Below are 23047 nucleotides of genomic sequence, written 5' to 3'. Positions count from 1 at the left end.
CAAAAAAAAAAAAAAAAAAAAAAAAACTACAAGCAGTTTAGTACTTCTTGGTGTGGGGGATAATGTTAGATTTGATGATGTGTGACAATATTAAGCTTGGGAGGAACGTAGAAGCCAGGTTTTCAAGAACTTAGCTGAAATGATAAGGCTTTAGACTTAAGGCCATCTTGTACAGAAAGAATAGAGTCCATTCTCCTTGGCTTATAGCAGGATGAAAAATTTCAGATATGGGATGTATCAGAAAATTCAAAACCATGTAAAGGTTTGGTTTTCAGTTATCTGTAACTTCCCTGATGGAGCAAAGAAACTTGATTTTCAAGAATATAGCTCCATGGGACTGTTTAGAATACAGTCACTACTTTGAAATTAATTATGGTAATTGGCATCCTATCTAGAATAGGGTCCTTAGTTTAATGATTTCTTTTTAAGATGTTAAATAATTTAAACCTTATTAGTAAGGCTCCGGAAGTCTTTGACCTTAAAAATTATAACATTTTCAGACAGTTAGACTGTAGACTGTAGGTTTTTATGTTTGTAACTCTGCCCAGGGCTAGTCTTTCCCAGGGCAAATGTAGCTGTCCTAGTCAGTGGCAGTTTTATGTCCCACATAGTAGTCCATCTTTTTTTTTTTTGGTCTGCTCTTTTTCATCACCTAATGAATAGAGGCTAGGAGCTTAAAATTGAAATAGGCAAACAGTGCATAGACTTATGTTATTATACTAGTTGAGCAGTTTTTGTTCTGAGAGCAGGTTTGACGCACTTGTTTGTTAAATATCAGTTTTCTTAGTGTTATAGATTGTTAAGTAGGGATAGTAGTACAGTTGGAGAGCTTTTACCTGAATATATGTGTCTTGGTCAAAGTATACAGGAATGTAGATGTTTTTCTGATTGGTGAGATGCACTTTATGATGAACTCATTATCTTTTAGGTCCAGATTTCCTCCTTCTGTGCTTTCATAAATGGTGCCATCATTTACCCAGAGGCATTTGAGAATTCTTTCTGTGTCTCGTATCCACTGAGTCATCAACTCTTATCAGTACTACCTTCTTGACATACCTTGAATCTATCCCTTCTCTATTTCCACTGTGCTTGTAACAGTTCAGATTTTACTATTTTTCAAGTGGATTATGCTGTAAGGTTCTTGCTATTTGTGGATTTAAAATGGAAAGTTTCAGCTATTCTTACATAACACTGGAAACTTGTTACAAATAATGATGTGCAATTTTTTGAGGCTAGGATTTGAATAGTACCCCCTCTTTGCTACTGTGTTGGGAGAGAGCTCAGTTGAAGGCTTTGGAGGAGGACGTTGAGACTGTGGGTTCCAGTAACTTACTGTGAAGTCATTAAAACTTTCATTCTTTGTAGAAAAACAAAGTGCCTGTTAAAAAGCCAACTGTTGGGGACTTCCCTGGCAGTCCAGTGGTTAAGACACCGCACTTCTAATACAGGGGACACGGGTTCAGTCCCTGGTCGGGGAACTAAGACCCACATGGCTCATGGTGCGGCCAAAAAAAAGACAACTGTTAATGTTGGTGGTAAGACTAAAGAGAAAGTGAGGAGTTCTTAAAAATGTATAGTTTTTATTCATACAATTGATGTTTTGCATTAAAAAAATGAATGTTAGATTTGGTATTAGCTCAGACCTATGTAACAAACTATATACCATGTAGAGATAAGAAAAAGTGGTTTTGAAACTACTTAAGATGAATAGTACAATTGCCCTTCTAGAATTATAGGAAAGGTGTTAACTTGGGTAAGAGTACTCCCAAAGAACATGTAACTTGATATGGAAAATGTGATTGGAGAAAAAGTCTGAGCCTGTATAAACATTTCCATATTTATTAACTTGGGAATTAGAGAAGATTTCCAATATATTCCTTAAGAATGTCTAGGACGTGCTTTAAATAGCCTCCTAACTTGTGTCTCTGCTTTGTTTTGGGTTCCTTCTGGTCCATTAGCCACATTGCTGCCAAGATGATGTTTATGAGTATAAATCGGATTATGTTTCTCTCTTATTTGAAATGAGCAAGTTACTGAATCTCTCAGCCTCCATTTCTCGTAAAAAATAAATAAATAAAAAGTGAGGATAATGCTCATTCTTCATGGGATTATTGGGAGGGATACATTTTTAAAATGCAAGTCTTTGTACATTACTGAGCTCATTAAGTATTTAATAGAAATTATCTATAGAGTTATTATTCATAAGGCAAACTCCTTACCATAGCAAACAAAGACCTTTATGACCTGCTTTCTACCGACACGTCTTGCCTCATTTTCGGTACCCCCGTCCTATATTCTATTCATAGAAACACTTGATGTTTCCCACATGACATTTTCTTTATGCATTTAATTGTGATTTCCAGTTCCCCGGATACACCTCTCTCTGCCTCCACCCCATACTGCTTTTCTTTTAAGTTCCCATAGCACCCTTTATAAATGTATATTATAAAATTTCATACCATAATGCAGTAATCTCTTTACTCGTCAATTTCCCTCACTAGTGTGTGATTGTTGAGTGTAGAGTTGATGTCTTTTTATTTTTGTGTACCTGTTCCTGGTAACTCTAGGCATATAATGGAATGGTTGCTAAGTATACATTTGTTTAATGAATGAATGGACAAATGAATGGAAAGGATGGAATGAAAAGGGATGGAGAGGCAGTGGAGAGTAGTAGTTAAGGCAAAGGATTCTGGAGCCTGGGTTTATAGCCCAGCTCTGTAATTTACACTGTTTGTGACCTTGAATGAATTACTTCATCTTTTTGTGCCTTCTTTCCCTCTTATATAAAACATGACTAATATTAGTATTTACTTCATAGGGTTGTAGTGAGTATTAAATGAATTAATGTATGTATAAAGCACTTAGAGCAGTGCATGACACCTAGTAGCTCTATATAGGTGCTAGCTGCTGCTGCTAGTGATTTTATTATTTTCCTGATGATTCAAAACCCATAGGGATCTTTACTATCAAGAATAATGTTATCCAAATATCGTATATTAATGCACATATGTGGAACCTAGAAAAATGGTACAGATGAACCGGTTTGCAGGGCAGAAATTGAGACACAGATGTAGAGAACAAATGTATGGACACCAACGGGGGAAAGTGGGGGTGGTGGGGGTGTGATGAATTGGGCGATTGGGATTGACATGTATTCACTGATGTGTATAAAACTGATGACTAATAAGAACCTGCTGTATAAAAAAAAATTAAAATTAAAAAAGAATAATGTTATCTTTATGCATTTAAGTTGGCGGCAAACTTTGAATTTGAAGATATTGTTCAGATCTTAAAAGTTGTTTAATTGCTCTGGATTCTTCCTTTTTATAGGGCTCTATGGAGCAAGTCAGTTCTCATTTCTTGGAACAGACGCTTGACAAGAAGCTGATGTCAGATCTGAGGGTAACTTGAATTCTTTGTTGTTTAAACTGGGTTTCTGAAACCAAAATCAGTGTAGCTATATGCCAAGTTGTGTTGATTTAATTTTACAGCCCATGAATTTGTTAATTAGGATGACTAGATTACATTTTAATTTAAAATCTTAGTAAATTGAACCAAATTACAAGTTACTTTTACAATTGTAAAAGTACTTGTACAATTACAAGAGGCAAGATTCACTTTCTATTTGTTAGAAACTACAAAGGTCTGGTCTTATTTTGTGATTCCTTTCAACAGCAGTTCTCATGGAAGAGTGAGTAAATCCTTTCTCTGAACAGTAACAGAATGCCCTTAAGCTTTGACTGCGATAGTTCTCTGACATAGTTGTCAAGAACAAATATGAGTCTGAGAATATGATAGGAGCATTCATTGTCAGTATCTTTATTTTTTATTTTTATTTTATATTTTTTTGCGGTACGCGGGCCTCTCACCGCCGTGGCCCCTCCCGTTGTGGAGCACAGGCTCCGGACGTGCAGGCTCAGTGGCCATGGCTCACGGGCCCAGCCGCTCCGCGGCATGTGGCACGAACCCGTGTCCCCTGCATCGGCAGGCGGACTCTCAACCACTGCGCCACCAGAGAAGCCCCTATAGTCTACTTTTTATATTTACCACTACCTCATATGCTTTTTTTTTCTCATATTAACTTCATACTTACCATTTTTACTGATAGCATAATATTCTGTCAAGTAGATGTGCCATCATTTTTTTAGCCCTTTATTATACATTTACAGTTTCTCCTTAATTTTTCCACTGTTATAAATCACATATAGAGAATCACCTTCATGGATATTAGATCTTTTCTTGTTTTGATTTATTCCATAAGATGAATTCTTGGGAATGGTTGGGGAGTTAATATCTGTGCTTCATGAAACATTGCCACATGGCTTTCTTGAAGGACATTCCCTTCATTTGAGGTCAGTGATTGCTTAAGTGTTCTTTGTGTATACTGGGGTGGAAGTGCAAAGAAGGACACGCTCATGGTGAATGGTGAGGGATGGGTAATGCAAAGGTTTCTAAGACACTTCGCAAGGTACAAACTTTACTTCTGCGTCTGACCCACATCCTTGTAGGCTCAGGTGCTATATTTCATCAGTGCCTTTGAGATGATCAGCCATGAGGATGTGGGCTCACACCAGGAAGGTTCACAGAGGCTGATATCAGCCAGTTTATTCATTTATGAAGGTAACTGTAACTGTCAAGTAGACTCAATATTTACTTACTTTAGCTGACTAGTATATTCCCCCTTAGGCAATCTGTGAAGAAAGTAAATTTACTAGACACTTGCTTGGTGAGCATAGTGTTGTCAAATAGAGGCTTACTTCTATGGGATGAAAAAAATTATTTTCTAGGGCCAGTGTATTGTCTACCCAGGATGGTGCTTGGAAGGACACTGCCATTATTTACCTCTCTGGTTCTCCCTTTCCTGTGTTGCCATGGCAAACATAACCACCTGTCCAGTCAACATTCTTGTGCTATCTTTAATGAAGTTACTATCTTTAATAAGGTTACTATCAGCTATTGATGACCTGAGAACCTTGGTCTTAACTTCAAGTTGAATTTGCATTTCTCTGCTCTGATCTATTGAGTATTTTTTTTTTTAAATGTAACTCTCAGAGAGCAATCTTATTTCCTACTTTCTCATGTTCTTGGGGTGCAACTTAGTTCTCACGAATCTCTATCAAGTGGTAATTGTTGTCTTCTATAGAGGAAACGCACTGCACATGAACGTGCCAAGGAACTTTACACTTCAGGAGAGTTTTCCAGCGGCAGGAAGTGGGGAGATGATGCTCCCAAGGAAGAAGTAGATACAGGGGCTGTGAACTTGATCGAGTCAGGAGCTTGTGGAGCCTTTGTTCATGGATTGGAAGATGAAATGTATGGTAAGAATGACTTCATAAAAATAACAGTGCCCATTTACTGAGTGGCTGCTATGTATCTGGTATTGTACTGAGTGATATATACAGGTTGTCTCACTTAATCTTTATAGTCACTCAATGAAGTATCTACGATTATTTTAATTTTATAAACAGAAGAGGTTGAGGTTCACGTGGTATGGATCAGTGGTTAAGAGCATGGACTTCGGGTTCAGTCAATTTAGGTTCAAATTCTAGCATTTTTGTAAAACAAGGTTAATAGCAAGTGTTTCTGAATTGTTATAATGAAATGACATTACATATACATGACATGATACATAACCCAGTTATAGTAAGCACTTAATAAATGGTAGTAAAAATTGATATTTATACTGATAACAATTGTACTTTCTTATTAGTCACTCAGCTAGTAAGAGACAGAAGCAAGATTTAAACCCAGGTTAGTCTGACTAACTAATGACTAATCAAGCCTTTATTTTGCCTTCATTTTTGAAAGATAGTTTCACTGGGAATCAAATTCTAGATTAATAGTGGTTTATTTGTTTATTTTTTTTGTCCTTTAAACATCTTGTTCCACAGTTTTTCAGTTTGCATTTTTCTGTTGAGAACTCTGCTGTCATTTTAAATCTTTGTTCTTCCGTACATAATGTATCTTTTTTTCTCTAGCTGCTTTTAAGCTTTTCTCTTTATCACTGGTTTTAAACGATCTAATTATAATATGCCTTGGTATAATTTTCTTCATGTTTCTTATACTTGGAGTTTGTTGAGCTTCTTGGATCTATGGGTTTGTGGTTTTTATTTGGAAAATCTTTGACTGTTATTTCTTTAAATATTTTTCTGGCCCCATGCTCCTTTGGGGACTCCCAATTACATATATATTAGGCTACTGAGGTTGTCCTGCAGCTCACAGATGCTCTATTCTTTTTTTTCCATGTAACCTTTTTTTCCTGCTCTATTCTTTTTTTTCCATGTAACCTTTTTTTCCTATTTGTTTCATTTTGGATAATGTTTATTGCTTTGTCTTGGAGTTCACTAATCTTTTCTTCTGCAGTGTCTAATCTGCTGTTAATTCCATCCAGTATATTTTTCATCTCAGACATTGTAGTTTTCATCCCTAGAAGTTTGATGAGAATTTGCATTTGTTTAGTATCTTCTGTATCGCTACTTAATACGCTTAATCTTTTCTCTAGCTTTGTCAACAGAGAATGTATTTGCAGTAACTATCCTGATGTCCTTGTCTCCTAGCTCTGTTATTTGTGTGATTTCTGGGTTGGTTTTGATTGATTGATTTTTCTCCTCATTATGGATTATGTTTTCCCGCTTCTATGCATGCCTGGTAATTTGGGATTGGATGTCAGACACTCTGAATTTTACTTTATTGGGTGCTGAACATTGTTATATTCCTATGAGTATTCTTGAGCTTTGTTCTAGAATGCAGTTAGTTCAGGTCTTGTTTTTAAGCTTTGTTAGGTGGACCTAAGTAGCGTTTAGTCTAGGGGTTATTTTTCATCACTAGTGAAACAAACTCTTCTGAAAAAACTATTGTTGACCATGTGTGAGCTTTGGAGATTGTTCCCTCGAACCCTCTTGAGTGGTTCTTTCTCAGGCCTTGGATAGTTTCTTCACAGAACAGAACTTGCCTGAAGACTTGAGGAGGACCCTCTGCAGACCTCCTAGGCTTGCTCTCTCTGTGCATGTCTTTCCTTTCTGGTACTTTGCCCTATGAACTCTAGTCACATTGGCCTTTCCAGACTTCCAGCTCTGTCTTCTCAACTCAGGGCGACCTACAGCCTGGAAACTCTACAGACAGTAAACCGGTATAATCATAAAGCTCACCTCATTTATTTCCTGTCTCTCAGGGATCACTACCTCTTATTGCCTGTTGTATAGTGTGTTGAATACTTTTCTTTCATATGTTTTGTCTCTGTTTTTAGTTGTTTCAGATAGAAAGATAAATCTAGCCCTTGTTACTCCATTTTAGCCAGTAATAGAAGTGCTTGCAAAGCTCTTACGATTTCTTCAATATGATGTTCTCCATTTCACATAGATCACAGACTGTCAGTGCCTTGAGATGATTGACTCCAGCCTATTTTCAGTGAGGCTAACAGATGTGGGGAGATAATATCGATTGTCCAAATTTTATAGTAAATTTGTGTCAGAGGATTAGAGCTCAGGTCTTTAAAATGCCTATAAAAATGATAACTCAGAATAGAACTTCTTAGAAGGGCAAGAAAATTACTTTTGAAAGACAGTTTTTCTATTAGTAGATATTAGAATTGGGTTACCCTATTCAATTTGCTGTAAGATTTTCTGTATATATGGAAATTAATTAAAGCTACCTCTGCTTATGTTCTCCATGAACTTGATATATGAATTAAAAATTTAAAGTGTTAGGTAATAAGGAATTCCAGTTATTAAAACCCATTTTATCCAAAGACAGGTAACTAGAACCTATTTTATTTTGTTTCTCCTAGCATTTTTGCTTTGTTTAGTTTCTGCAATTGAATTTAATCACTGTTAATGTTTATGTGGTTGATTTCTACAGTTTTTAGTTTGTCACTAAGGTTTACTTAAAGGAACTTAACTTTGGAAAGTGCTTAGATCATAACCAGCATCAGGTATGGCAGCTCTCTAATCATACCTATAAAATTCTGGGTAAATCAGGATTTTAGGGACACATTTGCTGGGAGTGAAATGGAGCCTTATTTCATTGGCTATAGACTGTAGTGTAGTATCACACATACTTCTAGTCCTCTAGTTGTTCCATGTTCTCCCTCCTTTCTGGTCCTTTACATGTGGTTCCTCTGCATAGAAAGGCCTTTTTCCTTTCCTCTGGCCTAACAACTCCTTCAAGTATTATTTTAGGGGTCACTTTCTGAAAAGCTGCCTCTGATCCTGTTGAGTAGGCTATGTGCCTCTTCTGCATTTTCTTCATACTATGTGTGCTCTTCCATTGTATCATTCATCACTCTGTAATGCAATTAACTATTCTAGTCTATAGTGGCTGGGACACAGTCTTGTTCTTGTTCATCTTTGTACCTTCAGTACTAAGCATGAAGCTAGTAAGTAGCAAAACTAGGATCTGATTACATATGTTAAGACACCAGAGGATCAGTCTTTTTTTTATTCTCGAGCAAGCTAATTCCTTTTCTCTGCCCTGGACCCTTAAGGAGACTGTTACATATTTTCAACATTCCAAAAAGTCCAGTAGAAATTGTTAATTTAGCTACCTGTAGCCAGGCTGTGCATGCAAAATAAAAAAACCAAGCTTCTTGGCTTCTGCTTGGAATTGCATCAGGTCAGGTCATACTGATTATCTCATGTTGATCTGAAGTTTCTCTGTGATTCCCTTGATACACTTGCAAGAGTTACACATGAGTCAATGCAATGTAATGGATAAAGCCCTAAGAAGCAGGGTTAGCAGTTAAAACATTTGGGTCCATCTCTGGCTTGCTTTGTAATTATTAGCAATTTCCTGTTTAGATTACATAATGTGATGTAGAGCAAATCCTTCCCTTCTGATGAAAAAGAGGAATTTATAAGTACCAAGAAAAATCTGAGTCATCTCCCTTTTATGTAGTAACTCTGCTTTTAAGGTGTGTATAAAACCTTTCTTATACAAAAACCAAAGTATATTGGAGAGTTTTAACCACAATTTGAGTGTTTTTCTTTTCTTTTTTGAAACTGTACATTTTATTGTGGGAACCGCTGGAACAAAACAAGCTTGTATGGAAGTCTTGCGACCATGGTCTATAGCTTTCTCATCTCTGTATCCCAACAGTCAGCACAGGGCCTGGCATATAGTACACGTTCAGGCGACAGTGTTAGTGAAAGAATGAAGGGCTTCCTGGATTCAGTGGCTTTACTGTTACATGTTCTGAGCATGTAAAGAGATAGAGGACATGCCTCTGTTTTCAAGGTGCTTACAAGATGTGTACCTAAATCGTAGTTAATATTTATTGAGCTTTTAACATATGCCAGGCAGTGTGCTATGTGCTTTACCTACACTATGTCGTTTACTCCTCCTAACTACTCTGTAAGGAAATGGGTATTATCTCCATTTAACAGGTGAGAAAATTGATACTACGAAGTTAATTTACTTATTCAAGATCACCGTCCAAGTTAGTGGATGGATTACTTTTCACAATTCACTGTGAGGCCTCTATCATTCCAGAGCCTGTACCCTTAACCACTATATGATGCTAGTCCAGAATTAGCAGACCTGGGTCCTAGTCTTATCTCTGCTCTCATTCACTTGAGGCAAGTTTATCCACTTTGCTGATTCTTATCTGTAGAATGAGAATAATGATATCGACCCTGTTTTAATCTTAATAATGTTATTTTCAAAGTGCTTTTTTAAAAAGTACTTTACTGTGGTTGGACTACTGAGATAATAAGACAGCTGAGTTTTCAAGGAGTCAGGATCTAAACCTTAGTCCCCGTGGTACCAACATCCTTGTTCATAGGTCTATGTGAAGGTGGTAGCAGAATCTGCAGGCATGGAGGAGATCTCCCAGAGAGAGTTTGTAAAGTAACAGGAGTAGAGAGGGAAATACAAACCTGAATGAGAAGGAATCCTTCTTACATTTTTCCCATGGATCTTAACTTGACGTGCAGTTTTGTTTGTCCCTTTTTCTCTAGAGGTCCGCATTGCTGCTGTAGAGGCGCTCTGCATGCTGGCCCAGTCTTCACCCTCTTTTGCTGAGAAGTGCCTTGATTTCCTGGTTGACATGTTTAATGATGAAATTGAGGAAGTACGTCTACAGTCCATACATACCATGAGAAAAATCTCTAACAATATCACCCTTCGAGAGGATCAGCTTGACACTGTCCTGGCTGTGTTAGAGGTGAGTTTGTTATGCATTTCTTCATCAATACCTACTGAGCACCACTTTTTTTTTTTTTTAAACCAGGCATTGATGATAAAATTGTGTAGAGGCAGCACAATTCTGCCTTCTCATCATACAACTCCTTTGTGGTGGAGGAGACTGACTATTAAACAGGAAATTAGAATAAAGCTTAGTATTGCTATGATCAGGGAAGGATAGGATGCTCTGGGAATGCAGAGTATCTAATCTGAATTGCCTGGGGTAAGGTTGAGGAGATAGGGAAGAAAGAAGGAATGCTGTAGTGGATACTTGAAGGAGTAGGACTTAATGAGGCATTTTCTTTCTTTCTTTTTTTTTTTTTAATGAAGTATAGCTGACTTACTATATTATATTAGATTCAGGTGTATGAAACATTTTCTTGGGAAGGAGTGGCACTGATAGTAGTAGGGTGGAAGGATACCAAACAGAGGGAGCAGTGTCTAAGGATCCAGAAGTAAGAGTGGATTTGATATAATCAAGGAATTGGGAGGAATTCATTGTAATATAACATAGAGTTGAGAGAGGAGGGAAGGGAAGTGGCTACAGATAAGGCAGGAGCTAAACAATGAAGAATTCTTTTCAGCCTTGATTTGATTTAATTCTTCTAGTGAATCATAGACAACAGGAAGGGATCTTAGGGATCAATTCATTCAACCTTGGGAGTTTTCAGAAAAAAGGTAATTTCTCTGAGGTTGTACAGGTGATAAGTGTCTGTGCCAGGATACGAACACAGATTTGCCTCCCAGGCTGTACAACTCTTTGTGGTTCTTCAATTGTTTCTTTAAAGTGTCTGGATTTTATTTGCGAGCTCTGAAGTTTTTCATTTATTTATTTATTTATTTGGCTGCATTGGGTCTTAGTTGCGGCTCATGGGATCTTCGTTGCAGCATGTGGGATCTTTTGTTGCAGCACGCGGGCTTTTCTCTTGTTGTGGCCTGCAGGCCCCAGAGTGCATGGGCTCAGTAGTTGCAGTGTGTGGGCTTAGTTGCCCTATGGCATGTGGGATCTTAGGTCCCCGACCAGGGATTGAACCACCGTCCCCTGCATTGGAAGGTGGATTCTTAACCACTGGACCACCAGGGAAGTCACTGAAGTTTTTCAAAATATTAATAAATGAGAGTTGGGCTTTGGTTTCCCACCCCCCTTTTTTAGATATTGTGAAAGGGATAGCAATTTGATGTTTACATATTAGCACTTGTTACAGATTTCTGCTACATACTTTAGAAAACAGGTTAGGTGCTTTGATTTTGAAGGTCTTTATCATTCTCTCAGTTGCTTAGCACTTCTCTTAAGATTTTTCCTGAATTATAAATCTTTATAATTTTTTTCACGTATTTTTAAAAATAAATTTATTTATTTATATTTTTGGCTGCGTTGGGTCTTCGTTGCTGCACGCAGGCTTTCTCTAGTTGCGGCGAGCAGAGGCTACTCTTAGATGCGGTGTGTGGGCTTTTCATTGCAGTAGCTTCTTTTATTGTGGAGCACAGGCTCTAGGAGAGTGGGCTCAGTAGTTGTGGCTCGCGGGCTCTAGAGCACAGACTGAATAGTTGTGGCACATGGACTTAGTTGCTCTGCGGCATGTGGGATCTTCCCAGACCAGGGATCGAACCTGTGTCCCCTGCATTGGCAAGCGGATTCTTAACCACTGCGCCACCAGCTAAGTCCCTCGTATTTTTTCCTAGGAAGATAAGTTTGCATTTTTTGTGGTGTTCTCTATGGTTGGTCTCTATAGCCTAGCCCCTTTCCTTTTAGCTTTCATTCCCATCATTCCTCACCTTGAACTTTATGCTGTAGTCACTCCGCTAATCATCCTGCTTTTCTTCACCATTTTGCCTTCATTGCAACTTGTTCTCCTCTGCCTGCAAAACTGCCACTTTTCATGTAGCACACTTCTGCTTATGTGTGCACACAGATGTAGCACACAGGATCCACATTAGGTAATATATCTAGAAAGCCTTCCTTAACTAACTGTACTGCTGAGTGGGCTAAATAGCACTCATCTGTATTTTTGTAACACCCTGATTATGCTACTGTGGCATTTATCAGTAGGTGTTCTGTTTGTTTAATTCTTTATTCCACAAGACTGTGAGCTTCTCAAGGCACCAGTCTTGATTTTTTCGTTCTTAAATTCGCAGTGCTTTGTAGCATCTACACAAGTAGATGCTCAGTAAACGTTAAGTAGCTGAGCTATATCCCAAGCTATAATTTGACATACTTAATTGTTCATAGGGCCATGATAGACTTATTTATGAGCACTTTTGTATAAAACTCACAAAGAATTTGTTTAGGTCTAAACTCCTTGACTTGGAGTTCTGTCCATGAATTTTAAACTTATATAAACTCATTGTCTGTTCTTCTACCCTACTGCTCACTGCTCTGTATAGTTATTGTGCCTCTGTACTTCACTGTGTTGAAATTTAGCTACCTGACCCTTCCAGCCTTAATTTGTCTCTTTGCTCCTTCCTTCCTTTCCTTCCTTTACTTTTTTTTCTTTCTTTTCTTCCTTTCTTTTACATTGAGCTACTACCTGAATTCAACAAGTGCTGTCTATGTACTGGAGGTGTAGTGGTCAAAAACAGATTCCCTGCTCTCATGGGACATATATTCTAAAGACAGGTAGAGTAAACAATATGATTTCAGAGAGTGATAAGTCTTATACAGAAGGTAAATAGTGATGGAGGAATGGGAAGTTTCACTGTAAAGTTAGGGATTAGTAAAAGCCTTTCTATGGGGACAGTGTTTGTGCTGAGTCTTTTTTAAAAATTTTAATTAATTTTTGTCTGTGTTGGGTCTTCATTGAAGTGCGCAGGCTTCTCTTTGAGGTGGCTTCTCTTGTAACAGAGCACGGGCTCAAGGCGCGTGGGCTTCAGTAGTTGTGGCTCACGGGCTCTAGAGCGCAGGCTCAGCAGTTGTGGCGCATGGGCTTAGTTGCTCCTGTCCCCTGTATTGGCAGGTGGATACTTAACCCCTGCGCCACCAGGGAAGTCCCTGTGCTGAGTCTTTTTTTTTTTGGTTCTTGTTTACATGTTTAATCTTAATAAACAGACGAACTCGGCACACTAATCTTCAGGACACAAATAAGGAGCAGGCAGCTGGGGCTATGGAACGCAAGTCCACTGGGACAGCTGGTCGACCCGGTGGCTGGGGCCTGTGCTGAGTCTTAAATGACAAAAGGAAGCCAGCCATGTGAAAGTTGGAGGAAGGACCTTCAGGAAGAGGCAGTAGCTGGTAGAAAGGCTCTAAGGCATAGGTGAGCTTTGGTGTGCTTCCAGAACAGGAGTAAGAAGGCTGGTATAGGTGGAACATAGAAAGTAGAAAAGTGGTATGAGATGAGGTCTGAGAGGTGGGTAGGGGCAGGTAGAGTACCTTAGAGGCTGTTGTAAGATGTTTGGATTTTATTCTAAGTATTATGAGATACCATTGGAAAATTTTATGCAGAAGGATAACATAACAATTTACCGCTTTCAACATATCTCATTCTTTTTTTTTTTTTTTTTTTTTTGTGGTATGCGGGCCTCTCACTGCTGTGGCCTCTCCCATTACGGAGCACAGGCTCCGGGCGCGCAGGCTGAGCGGCCATGGCTCACGGGCCCAGCCGCTCCGCGGCATGTGGGATCTTCCCGGACCGGGGCACAAACCCGTGTCCCCTGCACCAGCAGGCAGACGCTCAACCACTGCGCCACCAGGGAAGCCCCAACATATCTCATTCTTGAAGTTCATATCAAATAAATTGACTTTTTCCCTCATTCCTTCATTTAAGGCGTAATTATTGAGTACCAAGTCCATGTGTCTCTTACTGTAGTTTTCACACTTTATCCATTTATGTCAGGTTTAGTATGTTTGTCTTATCTCCCTGATGAGATTGTGAAGTCCTTAAGTGACCATGTTGTACCCTTTACTGTATCCTTTCAGGGTTTAATGTGGTGACTTGCCCATAGAGGATGCTTAGTAAACATTTCCTAAAACAAATCTACACAGGTTAATTGTATAACTGGGAAGTTCTTAAGAAACACACAAGTCAAAATTGTTTTCTTATTACTTGACAGTTGTTTCTCCAGTACATCCATATGGCTGCCTCCTATCAGTGGTGGAGATTTGTTCATATGGAAAGCATTATATCTTATTTAAGTCTGCTACATACAGAGCCAGACAGATCCAAATCAACCTGTCATTTCTTCTCTTTGGTCCCTTTTTCCCTTCGTTTGTTTGTTTTTATTATTGACCATCTGTTATGTGCCAGGCACTGTGCGAAGGGGGACACAATAGTGAGCAAAAGCCATGGCCCTGCTCTCATGGACCTTAGAATTTAGGTATGAGGTAGACAGACAAATAAGACACAAATGAAGGTGTAATATAAGTTGAAATAAGGAGCTCACGACAGAAAGAAGTGAGGTCCCATGGGGGTATATCATGGAGGTACTTGGTCTTTAGGAGTTGAGGGGGTACAGCAATCAGGAAAAGCTTCTGAACCTGAACTCTAAAGGAGGAATAAGGCACTAACTTGGCCGGAGGAGTTGGGAGTGTGAGGTGTAAGGACATTTCAGGCAGAGGAGCAGGAAGTGTAGAAACTGTGGTGGGTGGAAACATGACACAGTTGAGGGACCAAAAGAGGGCCTGGCAGTAACAGAGCTAGTGTGTGGTATGAGATTAGGCTGGAGGGGGTTGGTGGGACCAGCTCATGCAGAGCCTTTAGAACAACTAAAAGCTGTTAAAGGATTTTAGCATCCTTGCAATTTTGGACAAATTATTTAATCCTTCTGGTTCTTGGTTTTCTCATCTCTAAAGTGAGGATAATTTCACATATTCTTATGTTTCTTTTAAGAATTAAATGAGAGAATTCATGTAAAGTGCTTCACATGGTAGTAGTTCATAATATAGACATACCTCATTTTATTGCGCTTTGAAGATGTTGCATTTTTTACAAATTGAAGGTTTGTGGAAACCCTGCATGGAGCAAGTCTATCGGTCCTGTGTTTTTTTCTTCCCCCTGCACCCCCAACCTATTGGTGCCATTTTTCCCGCAGCTCACTTCATGTCTCTGTGTCATATTTTGGTAATTCTTTCAGTATTTGAAACGTTTTCATTATCATTGTATTTGTGATGGTGACCTGTGATCAGTGATCTTTGATGTTCCTATTGCAAAAAGATTATGACTTGCTGAGGCTCAGTTTTGATGGTTAGCATTTTTAACAATAAAGTATTTTTAAATTAAGGTATGTATATTGTTTGTTTAGATATAATGCTATTGCGTACTTAACTAGACTATAGTATAGTATAAGCGTAACTTCTGTATGTACTGGGAAACCAGAAAATTTATGACCTGCTTTATTGTGATATTCGCTTTGTCGTGGTAGTCTGGAACCAAACTTGCAGTGTCTCTCAGGTATGCCTCAGAAAGTCATTCAAGAAACATTTACTGATTTTTCCTGAGCCAGGTTCTGTACTAGGTTCTGAGGATGTTGAGATGGACAGTCCTCTTGCCTCTTAGTCGCTCAGTTTTATAGAGAAAACAGCAATATAAACCATAATTACAAGATCGTATCAAAAGTAAGGTAAGGGATGACATTCTCACCAGAAGGATAACATATGACCGCAGGTAAAGGCGGGGGATGGGGGGTGGGGTGTGAAATGGCACGACCTGGACAGGGAACATTGAGAAGTTCACATGTGGCTGTGAGGGAGAAGGGGTGGGAGGTGAAACAGGAGAGGTCAGTAGGGAACCAATTGTAAAGGGCCTGTGTGCCATGCTGAGGAGACTCAGTGTTATCCTAGGGGTGGCGGGGAAGCCAAATGAGGTTACTGAATGGGGGGATGACATGGTCAGATGTGTTTATTGAGAAGTGGGCCCCCCAATTGTATAGGGTAAAGAAATGAGAGAATTGCAGGGTAAAAGAGGGTGCCTGGAGAATAAAGAAGGCATGTTTCCAACTGAGCTTCAAGGAAGAGTCCTCTGATTCTTAGATTTTGTTATATAGTTATGGATGTGTCTTTTAAAATTTTTAGTTTGATTTCTTTCATGTATTAAGTAAAACTTAAAAGTATAAAACTTTTAGGAGAAATATTTGTGACCTTGTCTTAGACAAAGATTTCTTAGATATGACACCAAAAACTTAATCTATGAAAGAAATAACTAGATAAACTGGTTATCAAATAAAAATATTTCTTCAAAGAAACACTTGTAAGAAATTTTAAAGATAGCACAACAATGTGAATATACTTAGTGCCATAGAACTGTACACTTAAAATGTACATTTACTTAAAGTGGTAAATTTTATGTTATGTATATTTGACGACAGTAAAGAGATAATGGGACCAAATCAAACACATATAATGGCTTTGATATATAAACTGTACCAAAAAAAGGGAGGGGGTAGATTTGGATATAGAAACGCACATAGAGGGAAGACAATGTGAAGACACAGAGAGAATGCCATCTACAAGGCCATACAAGGAATGTAAGGTTACCACAAGCTAGGAGGGGGGTTGTGGAATAGATTCTGTGTCGCAGCCCTCAGAAGGAACCAACTCTGCTTACATCTTGATTTTGGACGTCAAGCCTCTAGAGCTCAGACAATAAATTTCTGTTTATCTAAGCCAAAAAAAAAAATTATTTTTTTGAAAAGACATACCACAGACTGGGAGAAAATATTTGCAAAACACACATCTGATAAAGAATATATTAAAAATTCTCAGGAAATTCCCTGGCAGTCCAATGGTTGGGACTCCTCAATTTCACTGCCAAGGGCCTGGGTTTAATTCTTGGTGGGGGAACTAAGATCCCACAAGCCATGTGGCACAGCCAAAATAAAAATAAAAATAAAAAGAATATATATTCAATAATAAGAAAGCATACCACCCAATTAAAAAATGAGCAAAAGATTTGAACAGACACTTAAGCAAAGAAGATAGCAGTGGCAAATAATAAATAAGCATGTGAAAACATGCTTAACATCATTAGTCATTAGAGAAATGCAGATTAAAACAATAGTGAGGGGATTCCCTGGCAGTCCAGTGGTTAGGTCCCTGGACTTTCACTGCTGAGGGCCTGGGTTCAGTCCCTGTTCAGGGAACTAAAATCCTGCAAGCTGTACCGCGTGGCCAAAAAACCCCCCAAAAAACAAAACAATAGTGAGAAATTACAACAACTCATCTGTCAGAATGGGTAAAAACAAACAAACAAAAGAAACCCTGACAATACCAAGTGCTGTGAAGATGGGGAACAACTGGCACTTTTCATATACTGCTGATGGAAATGCAAAATGGTAGAGCCACTTTGGAAACTACTGTGACAGCTTCTTATAAAATTAAATATACACTTAACATATGACCCCACAGTACCACTCTGAAGTTATTTACTAAAGAAAACTGAAAACTCATGTTCACACAAAGACCTGTATGCAAATGTTTATTGCAGCTTTATTTATAATAGTCCCAAACTGGAAACAACACAAAATCCTTCAATTGGTGAATGGATAAATTAACTATGGTACATTTATACAATGGATTACTACTCGGTAATAAAAAGGAATAGCTGCTGATACGCATAACAACATGGATGAATCTCAAATGCATTATGCTAAGTGAAAGTAGCCAGACGCAAGAAGCAGCATACTCTGTGATTTCATTTATATGACATTTTGGAAAAGACAAAAACTGTAGCAGAAAATGCATCAGTGGTTGCCAGAGGCTGGGGATGAGGGGTAGACTACAAAGGGACACGAGGGCAGTGTTGAGTGATGCAAGTGTTTTATATCTTGATTGTCATGGTGGTTACATAACTGTATTCATTTGTTGAACTCATGGAAGTGTACACTAAAAAGGATGAATTTTACAGAATGTAAATTATATGTCAGTAAACCTGACTTTTTTTTTTTTTGGCCAAGCCATGTGGCTTGTGGGATCTTAATTCTCTGACCAGGGATTGAACGCAGGCCCTCGGCAGTGAGAGCATGGAGTCCTAACCACCGGGCTTCTAGGGAATTCTCAAACCTGACTTTTTAAAAAATGCTTTGGAGATCCCATTTCCCACTAAAAGGAACCAAAATTCCAAAGAGAAATGGCTGATTCCCAGTGTGGTGTAGGAAATGTAACAAGATGACCTTGTACTGTCTTTGTCATACAGAAAACAAACATTAGCTATCAAAGACCTCTAGGCTTATATCAAAAAGACCCAGGAGAGGGCTTCCCTGGTGGCGCAGTGGTTGAGCGTCTGCCTGCCGATTCAGGGGGCCCAGGTTCATGCCCTGGTCTGGGAGGATCCCACATGCCGTGGAGCGGCTGGGCCCGTTAGCCATGGCCACTGAGCCTGTGCGTCCAGAGCCTGTGCTCCACAACAGGAGAGGCCACAACAGTGAGAGGCCCGCGTGGCCAAAGGTGAAACATATCATTAAGGATTACAACTGCAAATATGTTGAAACCCATGATTTTATAATAATTCAAAAACAAAACACTGCATTAGTCACCTTTAGAAGATGCTTAGTAATCAACTCATTATTTTGAAAACTGGTAAATTAAGGAATCAAGCATTTATCCTTCCTTTTCCTATACAGATGGAACTTCAAGACAACCAGCTAGTTGATAAGGGGAAGTTTTTCTTTGTAGAAGTATTTGTTGATGAATGATAGAATTTATATATCATTGTTTTACAACTTTAATGAATTACCAGATCTAGGCAGTGATCTTCAGTGGTTACTAATATCACAAAAAGAAAAATATAGTTCCTGAGGGAGGTACACACTACTACCTGTGAAGTGGTCTTATAAAAAAATTGAACCTGAATGTGATTAAACCTCTAAATCAAACTATCATCTCAGGATATACAGGGCAGAAATTGCAAGGGGAAAAAAACGTGAGATGTAAAGAGATTTTACATATTAAAAGATACTTAAGGGACATATTACCCAATTGCAATGTGCGGACATTCTTGGAGCCTAATTAGAACAAATAAAAACTTTTTGAGTCAGGGAAATTTTATTATGGAGTGGATATTTGCTATTAAAGAATTATTAAAATTTTAGGCATGATATTGGTTTTGTGGGGTTTTTTTAAAAAATAATTTTAAAAAAGAGATATTATGGAAATATTTACCAACAAAATGCTATGATTTCTCTGATTGGCTTCAAAATAATCTGGGAAGAGTGGGTAAATGTATAGATGAAGCAAGACTGGCTATGAGTTAATTGTTGAAACTGGGGAATTATCTCTACTTTTACATATGTTTCAAATTGTCTATATTAAAAAGTTTTAAAGAACTGGCAAAAAATGCTATGGAGATATCAAATAAGAGTAAAGCTGATATGTTTTCATTTACATTAGCATTAAGAAGTTGTTGGTGAGCTTTTCTAATCTTTTTAGTGAGGTTGAGCAGAAAGTGTTGGGGAGGGAAGAGGCCACTCTCTGACATCATCTGGTACCTACTCTTTTTGTTTACTCTGCTGTAGCCACACTGCTATTTTTCAACATGCTTTCACCTCATGGCCTTTATGTTTGCTGTTCCCTTTGATTATGCCATGTAAAATACCCCACCTATCCTAGCACTCTTAACCTTAACCTGCTTTATAGTTTCTCATATCTGACCTATATATTTAGTTATTCATTTTTGTCTTTTCACTAAAAGGAAACTCCTGAGAGCAGGGATTCAATTTTAATTACTGCTGTATCCCTAGCACTTGTACATAGTAGGTGCTGATAAATGTTGACTGTTTAATAAGTGTTCAGTAAATGTTGAGTGTACCGATTAATGAATGAACAAATGAATGAATTCTTCAAATATCATTTCAAATTTTTCCTCCTCTGTGAACACTAGCCCCTCCCCTTTCTGAAAATTGAGACGTTCTTTACCCTGTACTCCCACTTTAACTTGTATACTCCTCCATAATAGCTAATCCATAGTGACTGCTATTATTATTATTACCTTTTTCTTTTTTTTAAGGATTCATCCAGAGATATTAGAGAGGCTCTTCATGAACTCTTATGTTGCACTAATGTTTCAACCAAAGAAGGGATTCATCTTGCACTGGTGGAGCTGCTGAAAAATTTAACCAAGTACCCTACTGATAGGGACTCCATATGGAAGTAAGGATTTTTTTTGCTCATTTGTTCGCTGAGTCTGATAATATGGTAAATGTACAATGTTGACATTATTTAGTGGATCATCATAGGTTGGGGTATGGCCTTCAATTTTGTCTTCAATTTAGAAACCTGATTCAACATAACTATACTCTCAAGAGTCTGGTTCCTAAATTGAATATCACATCTTAGGTTATTCATTTGTCCATCCATCCACCTAGCAAATATTATGTGCCTGCTATGTACTTACTATGTGCCAAGCCCTGTGGGAAGTTTTGGAGGTACAGAGATGAGTCGATTAGATTTCCTTTTCCTCTTATATAGTGTTAGTCACTCTTTGTCTGTTTCCATCATTGTAGAGATTAAAGGGAGGGTGAGTACTTGGTCTTCAGATGGAAAATCACAATCATATTTTCCCCTGATTACCTCTAGCTTTACTGGCTAGAGTCAAGCTTAACACTGTTCATGAATTGCTGTTTGAGGAGCTACTTGCATACATTTAATATAAAATGTGCGTTGTTGTACTCCACATATTTCAATGAGCTTATGTGATGAGATCACTGCAAATATATGATTTATTTATTTTCAAAAAAAATTGGTATTAAAAGTTGAAAAACTGTGGATCAGATCAGGTGCTTGGAAGACATACTAAGAGCTAAAAATGCCAGGGAATCTTGCTCTAGGTAACATTTTTGATACCTGGTTTTCTGTTTTGCCATTTCTTCATGTTTGTTCAGTCCAGTTCAGCTCAATTCGTTGTACATTTATTGAGTGTCTTCAAGGAGCACTCAGTCATTTGGGCTGTGGGGATACAATGTCCCCTGAGGCACAGTGAGTAAATGGGCTGAGAGAGGTCAGAAAACTAGTGAATTAAGTTCTTTAAGACAGAACTGGAGAAAAGTGTACTTTCCTAACAGTATCAAATGTTCTCAATGTGATGCCTTTCATACCCCATATAGCCATCAGTTTGTTCATGGGGTTTGTTTTCTCTCTTTTGCTGATCTTCTTATTCTCCAGTCCTTGGTGAAGTCTCATCTTCTTTGTGCAACTTTCTCCGATCATAGTGATCCCTTCTACCTTTGACAGGTAGAAAGCAGGGTATCATTCATTTGATAGTTCATTACCTTATAGTGTTAGTCATCTTTGCCTCAGTTAGATTATAAACTCAGTGAGAACATTAAATTAAGGTTTATATTTATTTTCAATTCAACACACCTTCTACACCAGAACTTAATTAAAATTAACAAAAAAGCATAAATACCAGCACACATGTAGTTCTTTATAACTTATAAAGGGCCTTCGTGTAGTCCTAGTAGTTAACTAATAGCCAATTAATAATAGCTAACTAATAGTTAATTGAGTTCTTATTATATAATGGCAGACACCTTGCTAAGTACTTTTCACTCATTATCTCATTTAATCCTTATAGCAACTGTATGAGGTAATTATATTTAATCTCATTTGTAGGTAAACATATATCTGCTCAAGGCCACAGAGTTATTAAGTTTCCTGTTTCAGATCAGATCTCTTCTGATTCTAGAACTTCACCCAGGATATCAGTTAGAATGCTTCTGTCTACAAGTAACAGAAAGTCTGATTAAAAGTGGCTTAAACAGTAAGGTCTAATATTTTTGCATAACAAGAAGTCAGAAAGTTGATTTCAGGATTGGTCATTCAACAGCTTAACAGGGCTAGTACTCTGGTTGACTTCTTTGCAGTTCTCTTGGCTTTCTCTTCATAGTTGCAATATGGCTACCTGATAAGACAATATCTTAAGACAGAAAGAAAAGGACATTCCCTCCATGCACTTCTCTTTTTTAAAAGTTTTATTGAAGTATAGTTGATTTACAATGTTGTGTTAATTTCTGCTGTACAGCAAAGTGATTCAGTTATACATATATGTATATTATTTTTCATTTTCTTTCCCATTATGATTTATCACAGGATATTGAATATAGTTCCCTGTGCTATACAATAGGACCTTGTTTATCCATCCTATATGTAATAGTTCGCATTTGCTAATCCCAAACTCCCAATACTTCCCTCCCCCACCCCCCTTCCCAACCACAAATCTGTTCTCTGTATCTGTGAGTCTGTTTCCGTTTCATAGATATGTTCATTTGTATGCACTTCATTTGATTAGGAAAACATTCCTGAGAAGCTCCACAGCAGACTTCCCCTCTTGTCCCATTGACCAGAACTGGGTTACTTGACTACCTGCAAAGCAGTCTCTGTAAAATGGGCTTGGGATTGCCATGATGAGTTTAGACCAGTTGTGGTTGAGCCCTTGGGCTAGGCCTACCTTCATTGAGCACTTTGCTACTTACCTGATACCTGAGTAAAATCAGGGTTCTCTTGTCAAGGAAGCTGGGGGAAATGGTTGTTAGTTAAATAACCTGTAGTAATATCTGTCATATCAGCTCTCTGTCTTCATAATAACCAAGTTTTTAGATGAATTAACTTGAGTTCTGGAATAATTGAATGACTTATCTGAAGTCGTAGAGGTAACAAAAGTAGATGGTTGAGAATTTGTAATTCTGAGTCAGGTTTTCTGATTCCAATTCTCAGTACTTTTTAAAAAAGAGGTTTGCTTTTTTCTCATTTTGCTTGTTTCAGATGCTTGAAGTTTCTGGGAAGTCGACATCCAACCCTGGTGCTTCCCTTGGTACCTGAGCTCCTGAGCACCCACCCGTTTTTTGACACAGCTGAACCAGACATGGATGATCCAGCTTGTATCCTCTGCTGATTTAGCAGGGAATTTTGGCATCTTTTTCTGCAGTATAGCTTGGATGGTCTGAG

At 38.2% G+C, this 23047-nt stretch overlaps 1 protein-coding gene across 1 annotated transcript in view; it reads left to right on the top strand.

Annotated features, from left to right (window-relative positions):
- INTS4 (integrator complex subunit 4) overlaps positions 1 to 23047 on the top strand; it is a 106182-nt gene that overhangs the window by 48272 nt on the left and 34863 nt on the right. Inside the window, exons 9-13 of the mRNA XM_024749408.1 lie at positions 3331 to 3402; positions 5144 to 5318; positions 9954 to 10159; positions 20112 to 20254; positions 22865 to 22980. Coding sequence (XP_024605176.1) covers positions 3331 to 3402; positions 5144 to 5318; positions 9954 to 10159; positions 20112 to 20254; positions 22865 to 22980 — 712 coding nt within the window. The remainder of the gene's footprint in view (positions 1 to 3330; positions 3403 to 5143; positions 5319 to 9953; positions 10160 to 20111; positions 20255 to 22864; positions 22981 to 23047) is intronic.

This window comes from Neophocaena asiaeorientalis, unplaced genomic scaffold (assembly GCF_003031525.2).
Source record: "Neophocaena asiaeorientalis asiaeorientalis breed wild unplaced genomic scaffold, Neophocaena_asiaeorientalis_V1.1 scaffold363, whole genome shotgun sequence".
Lineage (NCBI taxonomy): Eukaryota > Metazoa > Chordata > Mammalia > Artiodactyla > Phocoenidae > Neophocaena > Neophocaena asiaeorientalis.
This window is presented reverse-complemented; position numbering and strand designations above follow the sequence as displayed.